The following is an 8334-nucleotide window of genomic DNA, read 5'->3' on the forward strand; positions in this document are numbered from 1 at the left end:
ATTGAATGTAATTTATTGTAAAATATGTCACAAGCTGGATGGGAAGAAATTTTCCAACTGTGAAAGCTGTGGCGAGTGGCAAACGCAATAGCTAAACAGGAAGGTTTAACCGAACAAGATGGGAATATCGAGTGATAACAAAAACACAGCACCAAAGGTTCTTTTCAGAACCATCAACATATTCATAAAGAGTAAACAGTGAACTAATCCATTTTTCAGGTAGATAGGTAGGTATTCACGTAGGAGAAGAAAATAAAACAATATATTTAAAATATATATTTAACAAAAGCTGTCCCCTTTGTATAGTCCTACGTCACTCCGGTTATGTCCCTGACATTACCCACCCGTCTTTTTCATTCGGTACTTCCTGCGAAATGTTGATTTGCAAGACAAAATACCCTATGCAAAATATTAGCCCATTCGGACCTCATTTACTATTATCGCAAATGTAAAAAAATAGTTTCTGAAAATCGAAAAACACCCAAAGGGAGAGTCGGGGTTTAAAAAAAATGTGATTCCTAATGTCTCGGAATTACATGAAACGTCGAGATTTACCGTTATTACGGAAAAAATTTTTGGTCAAATATTGACTTTTTGGCACTTGCCGTTTTCTCGTGTGAAAAAAATCGATTTTTGAGGATTTGGCGATATTTCGTTTTTCAGAAAACTTAAATTTTGAGATCTACGACAATAGTAAATGAAGTCCGAATGAGTTAATATTTTGCATAGAGTATTTCATCGTGCGAATAAACATTTCACAGGAAGTACCGTATGAAAAATCGATATGACGATTTTCATTGGCACCCTCAACCATACGTATTCCGAAAAAACCCCAGGGTTTGACAAAAACAAATTGTTCGAGATAACAGTAGATCTCGACGTTTCATACAATTTTAGCACATTATTAGCACTTATAATTTACGGCTTTATCGTAATGTCGGGAGTATTTCAACATGAAGTTTTTTTTATGATATTTATTTCAAAACTAATTAGGTTTAAAGAACAGAGAACCGTTGAATAAAAAATCTATGTATGATGGTGCTGCATCGCTATAAATGGGTGGGAGAAACGCAAGTTTAGCTTATCACAGTTGCAATATAATACACTAAATTCTTAAATCTTGCATTTACATTTCAACTTCTTCTGTTGTTAATAAAACGGGAACCGATTACTCGCGAAGAGAACGTATGGCAGTTTTAAATTTTAGATTGAAGAAAAAGAAATCCATTATTTTCTCGGTAGCTGGCTGCACTGCCCATGTTTGTATAGGAGACGTAAACGACAAAATGAACAAAATCGACTTTTTCGCTGTTACGCATTCTACACAAAGTAATACGTATGTTCAACATGCGAACAAACATTTTCAACTATCAACAAACAACTATTGGTATAAGAGCCAAATTATTTATTTTATTATTAATTTTTAATTATGAAAATTTTAATTGTGATTTTTGGAGCTTAAGCTGGTCAATGAAATTAAATGAAGCCATCTTTCAATTGTTTGTTTTTGTCAATATCTTCAATTTCTTCATGTAATGGTTAGTTCATTGGAATTTCTTCCAAACCTCATTGATTTTATCCGACAACAACTGAAACTATCGACGGAGACTTTTGACTATTATCGCAAAGGTCAATGCTAACACTACAGACAAAGCAACCTGGTGATTACGTATAGCTATACGAACAAATGTTCATTGCAACGATTGATTGTTCGCGTGAATAGACGCAAGGGTTTCCCAAATGGAAGAAGTTCCAGAGTGTTGATTTTTGATAAAAAAAACATTTTGTGAAATATTACAAAATTTGAAAGTTTAAGCTTCCAAATGATGTATATTCCCTCTTCATGCGTTGATTTTTCACGAAATTACTCAATTTCAAAAATCACCTAAAAATTTCGACTTTACACTCTATTCCTCTTTTTTGTCGAGCTTTTTTTGCTAAGTACACCGATAGAGCAATTATTTCCAAAATGAACAAGAAAATGAACATTTCCAGAATCGACCAAGAAGCGACCGAGTAGGATTTGAAGGTATTCCTATTTTGTTGGTGAAAATTTCGTTGCTATCAAAATTGTGCGAGGCAAGAGAAGAAAGTTACTTATGAACGAATTTTAGACATTTTTCAAGCTATAAGTATAGGGCTTCAATACTGACAATTAAGAGTCCCACGAAGCGGTAATTTATGTTACGGAAAAAAAAATCGAGGGGTTGTATTCGAGACACGACCGCTTAGCACGTAGAACTACACAATTTTTTTTTCGAAATTTGTTGGTTTATCATTTTGGGTATTATTTGCGAATACGTTGAAATTTCATAAATAACTCTTTAGTAAAAAGTCCCGAGAACTCTGAAGAGGTTTAATGGCTTGCGTGGTTTTGTAGAATCATTTCGAGAAGCAACGATTCTTTCTGGCTTTGGCGAGTACAATACACTAATTGGCCATATGTCTCAATTTGTTTCTTCATATCAATGCACGCATTGCACTAAGTAATTAACGAGAGGCATCTTCCGTGCATCGCCATTCAATAAGCATCAAACACGCGTCTAACAGATGCACACAGTTGCAGCGATAAGAATGAAACATCGCCAGAATGACCGTTTATGTAAAATCTTTTCTTGACTCTCGGTCAAAACCGTCAAGAAAGCAAGGAGCTTGTTGCATCAGAACAGAGCCGATGCACACGAAATATTCGTTAGCGTTCACAACTCTAGGGGAAACATGAAATACAAAACGAGCAGAATAAGCGACCTTTGTTGTTTCGGGCACAGAAAGATGCAATACTTATACGCTAGCGACAGCTTACTCACTATGCAAACGTGGAGTTTACTTCGCAAATATTCTCTTTTCGCTATCCCCCTTCGTTGTTTCTATTCTAGCGGCTGCATAAGTTGCCCGTTATTGATAGCTCTGTTCGGGAAAGCACACAAATGGACAGAACAAATGTATGGGAAAATGTGAATGCTTCCAATTTTCATCAATTTAAACCAGACTATGTGATTGGAATGTATAGCATATCAAACAAATCTTAGAAAATTCCCGATTCGATTGTTATGCAAATCGTTAAAATCCTCTGGAAGCAAAAATAGTTATTAACATTAACTTTTTTTCATAAAAACGTGACCTGTGTTCTGATTAGGCACCCTTAATGTAAGACGTAGTCCTACGTCAAAAAGTCACTTGTTCAATCGCATTCGTGCAATTTTGACGTAGGACTACGTCTAACCGGAAGATATAGGGGGTGAAATGGAAATCTAGGCACTGAACAAGTAGGAAAAAATGCAAGATTTGGAACGCTTATAACTCGAGCATTTCTCAATAGACCGCAAAGGTTTTTGCATCAATTGATAGGAAATATATCTACGCATCTATCATAACGAATAACATTTCATTTTTCTTGAGATGAATAATTGAATAATTGTGAAATATCAAGCATTGTCAAAATGCACTATGTGCCCATTTTTGATTGGTCCATTTTGTGCTCCTCAAATCGTACCGACCAAAACGGGCAACCAGAGCAGCAGCGAAATAGAATGAAGCACGATTGGAAAAGAAAAAGAAAAAAATGAACGAAACATTGGTCGCAGTCTCACACATGCTTAATTCTCGAGCCAGCCAGTCAGCTTAAAAATCCCCGCTCCGCTGCCGTAACGATCTTTCTCATTCAAACCGTACACCACATCAGTTCGCATCACAACACATCAACAAACCAACCCAAGCAGCCATGTCTGGACATGGCAAAGGAGGAAAAGTGAACGGAAAGGCAAAATCCCGCTCGAATCGCGTTGGTCTGGAGTTCCCCGCAAGGGTAGCTAAGCCGAGCGCGTTAGTACCAGTGCACCAGTCCACCTAGCCGCCGTTATAGAGACGGCAGCAGGTAGCAGAAGAAAAAAGTTTGTTCTTTATACAAACTGCTTTGGTGGCAAATCCAGAACAAGGCGGCATCGAGGGCGTTCGAAATGGTTTTTTTCAAAACCACGAGTACTAAGTTTTCTAAATTGGAACCATTCCATAAAACAAGGCGCTTTTCAGGGCCATTAAACCTTCCAAAAAAGAGTTTAGGAAATACAGTTCAATGCTTTCTAAAACAATATCCAAAATAATAATAAACACAAATTGATTTTGTCATCATTTGTTTACCAGGATCTGATGAGTATGTGAATTTGGCAGTTGTTCTGAGCTTATTGATAGTTGGGGACTTTCCTGATTATTCAATTTTCACCAATTCTTGTATTATTTCCAGATTGAAAGTACAGTAATTTACAATTAGTTCGACATTTAGCTAAGGACGGACATGTAATGCGACTTATTTAGTTGGACATTTTTGTAAACATAGAGATCCAAATTATGACCCCACATTGAAAGTCGACACTGTACCACTGTCATCGCAAATGTTCAATTACAGGTTAAAATCGCCTACATCCGACACTAAGTGGCGCTTCGGCACGTCTCATTGAATGTAATTTACTGTACAACATGTCACAAAGCTGGATGGGAAGAAATTTTCCAACTGTGAAAGCTGTGGCGAGTGGCAACAAATCACTAAACAGGAAGGTTTAGCCGAACAAGATGGGAATATCGAGTGATAACAAAACAATAAACTCTTTAGATTGAAGATAATTTTGTGATCCTGAATAGGACCTTCTTTAGCATGTGAATCCAACAAGCGAACAAATCGTAATGAATGTATTTTTTTGCCATCGCTCCCTTTTAACGCTCATTCGTTCGTCTCATTGGACTCGCCCCTCTGGCTGAGTCTGCCGATTTGTCTCTATCCTGTGAGTGTGTACCGCTAGAGTATAAAACACGCGGACCCCAAAAAAATATCTTATTTTCTTTCAAACCGTAAACCCGTGTGGTTGTACGGCATCGGCATCGTGGACGTAACAAAGGAGGACAAGTTAAGGGAAAGGCAAAGTCTCACTCGAACCGTGCAGGTCTCCAGTTCCCTGTTGGTCGCATTCACTGATTGCTCCGCAAGGGTAACTAGGCCGAACGGATTGGTGCCGGAGCACCAGTATACCTAACAGCGATTATAGATTTTCGGCCGTCGGAGTGCTCGAGTTGGCTTGCAAAGCTGCTCACGACAATCAGAAAACCCGCATCAAGAACAGAGCAGCTTCGGTTCGGCGCTCATCAAGGCAACAATTAGTTTCAGTGAGTGGCAAAGTGTTTCTCCGGCACGTCGCATTAAATGTAATTTACTGAACAACATGTCACAAGCTGGATGGGAAAAAAATTTCCAACTGTGAAAGCTGTGGCGAGTGGCAAACGCAATAGCTAAACAGGAAGGAACAGTAAACTAATCCATTTTTCAGGTAGATAGGTAGGTATTCACGTAGGAGAAGAAAATAAAACAATATATTTAAAATATATATTTAACAAAAGCTGTCACCTTTGTATAGTCCTACGTCACTCCGGTTATGTCCCCGACATTACCCACCCGTCTTTTTTTTGGTCAAAAATCTGTTCAAAATGTTCGATCGACGAGCTGGTGCATTATCGTGGTGCAAAATCCAGATGTTATTCCCGCACAAATCTGGCCGTTTGCGACGAATTTTCTCTTTCAAACGCCTCATAACGCTAAGGTAATACTCTTAATTGACCATTTGGTCCTCCGGAATTCCGAATGGGCAACTTCATATCTAAAATCACCGAACAAAAAATAAGTGCAAAACATGTTGTAAAGAAACTTAATGACAGATCGCGTTCAAAATTGACATTAAGACATTAGTACCAACTTACAAAAAAATTAAAAAAAAAGTTCAGCAGCCAGATTTGAAATTATAAATTCCCGGTGTATATTTGACAGAATGTACACTCGACAAAAATAGAGAAGTGAAGTGAAACATAGAAATATTTAAGTATTTTTTTGAAACAAAGTAACTTCGTTTCACATAAATCATTTGTATGAATTTTTGATGCAGTGTTGAGGATGTATGTACATTAGAGTGCCAATGAATTTTCAAAGCGAACTTGATTAAAAATGTTGATTCCCACGAAAAACTGCGCTATGCACAATATCATCTCAATCGGACTTCATTTACTAGTGTCGCAAATGTAAAAATTTAAGTTTTCTGAAAATCGAAAATCCTCCAAGGGGGATCAGAGAGAAAATAAAGTTGTTGATGCCAAATGTCTTAGAGTTGCATGAAACGTCGAGATCGGTTTTCAAAAAACTCAAACGTTGTTTTCATCTTGGCGGAAGAATCCTAAGCACAAAAGATCATATGTTGACTCCGGCCAACCATGGTTGCTGATCAATGTTATGTGTTTTCTGGGATCAGCAAGGTGTAATCTGGTACGACCTTTCGAAAACCGATAAAACTATTAATAGCATTACTGGAAACATTTGATCGAATTGAACCGTGTTCTGCTTTAAAAACGTCCGGAATATCAGAAAATAACACATTCTCCTTCACACCAAGCAATACAGGCCTGGGAAACGGTTGAGCTACTCAATTACGATCAACTACGCACATCACTTATCTCGGATCGTTCCGATTATCATTTGTTTTCATTCGCTGAGCAGCACTTCAATTTTTATGAAATGATGCTAAAATGACTCAATGACATGTTCAACTCAAAAAACGAAAAAAAATTTTGGCGAGGCTATCATAAATTGTCCGAAAGAGGGGAGAAATTTGCATATCTAAGTTTTCCTGCGACTGAATATCAGTCATAAATCCAGCTTAAATGATTCATGCGAAGAAAATCGAAATCCTTCTGACGGATTTCAGGGATTATGGGCGTAGGCATATGACACAGTCCCGGGTAGATGTCTCATTTCCTGCCGAAATATCGATAATTCCCATATAAATCCCCCCTGAAAATGGGTACCTCCATATATATGAACTCAATGAATAACCAAAAGTCCAATCTTCCAATTCTTGTTATCGGATCATTTATCCCCAATCCCGAATGATGAATATACTATATCCCTAGTTCGAAACATTCTCGCTTTCACTATCGAGTTCGAAACACTAAGCTTACCTAAATCATCTCCAGCTATCTGCTGTATAATAATCAGTAATCCAAAAATGCCTGCTATAATCCTTTGCTCCATTTTGCTCGTCACGCATTGAGTCCTTTTAGAAATATGGCCATCATAACCACTGCTGTTAATCCATCAGTTATGACAAAATTCCCTTTTCACACACACACTTGCGAGCTTTACAATTTCCCAATAACTCATTTCCACGTTGGACACACGTTCGACGGTAGGATAATTCTCGTTAATGATATATTTGAAATACTGGTTCCGTATGTGCCACTCGAAAATAATCATCGGGTCTACTTAGGATCACATTTTCATTATTCATTGCGCTATGAATCACTTTCCACCGTTTCACGATTCATTGTACGTGGGACACGTTTAAAATGGCTTTATTATTTTTTTATTGTGATACACTTCCTCTGCATATGCTGCTCACTCGCGAGATGCGGCAACATATTTCACAAACTGCAAATGATCCATTACCGCAATTTGTTACCGCACACGGGAGCTCACGATAACACTACGCTGCATTCCTAATGTATCTCGAACATCAAAAGCTCATCAATCACTGTGACTACACCGGCGACACTGCTTCAAGCCACCGAAGCCACCGATGTTATTCGACCAGAAATGGAGGATAAAATTTCACTTCTCTGCTCAAACCAAGATAACGTGCAAAAAGGGACAGCAAAACATACAGTGAAAATAATAACAACGCTTCCGTAATCCTCTCCACTTCTGATGTGAACTTTAGAGCCAAAGTATATCACTCGACGTGGTGACACCACACTCGGGGAAAAGCTCACAAAATCTTCGTTGATCCAGGATTTAGATCATAGCCGGGGGGGGCTTCTATAGACTACGACTGGGTTTCCGCTCGATGCGTTCTCGACGGCGTCTGTGATGTAACTGAGCCAATTGAATGCTGCACCACGCAGATAGTTCGAATCCGTTGCACAAAAAACAGTCGTCCCGGCGAAATCTTGACAAGCCCATTCACAGGGAGTATCGAGCATATTGGAACTCAAAATTTGAATTTCCCTCTCAAAAGCGGCAGCACTCATTCTCAGGTTCCTTTTTCTCATTTTCCTGAGCAGCTAAATTCCCAATTTCTCGCTCGGACTGTGGGATTCGCTCCGGGCAAAGGAGCAAGCGGCATGTTTTGATCTGATTTCGTGTGTGTGCTTGTTTTGGTGCAAACCCATATTTCCGCTTCCTCCGGAGCCAAATTGTAGAATAAATTCGAGGTTTTTGCTTATTCCGGGTGTAGCTGATTTGTGCGGAAGGTTTATTTACTGCATGGCAGGGCGATAGCCCATATCGAAAATTGTCAATTTCTA

At 38.5% G+C, this 8334-nt stretch overlaps 1 protein-coding gene across 1 annotated transcript in view; it reads right to left on the reverse strand.

The window, feature by feature from the left end:
• Positions 1-7891, reverse strand: part of LOC129777616 (uncharacterized) — an 83473-nt gene extending 75582 nt beyond the window's left edge. The window contains exon 1 of the mRNA XM_055783990.1: positions 6991-7891. Coding sequence (XP_055639965.1) covers positions 6991-7063 — 73 coding nt within the window. The 5' untranslated portion in view covers positions 7064-7891. The remainder of the gene's footprint in view (positions 1-6990) is intronic.
• Positions 7892-8334: the final 443 nt, after the last annotated feature.

This window comes from Toxorhynchites rutilus, chromosome 3, assembly GCF_029784135.1.
Source record: "Toxorhynchites rutilus septentrionalis strain SRP chromosome 3, ASM2978413v1, whole genome shotgun sequence".
NCBI classification, from domain to species: domain Eukaryota; kingdom Metazoa; phylum Arthropoda; class Insecta; order Diptera; family Culicidae; genus Toxorhynchites; species Toxorhynchites rutilus.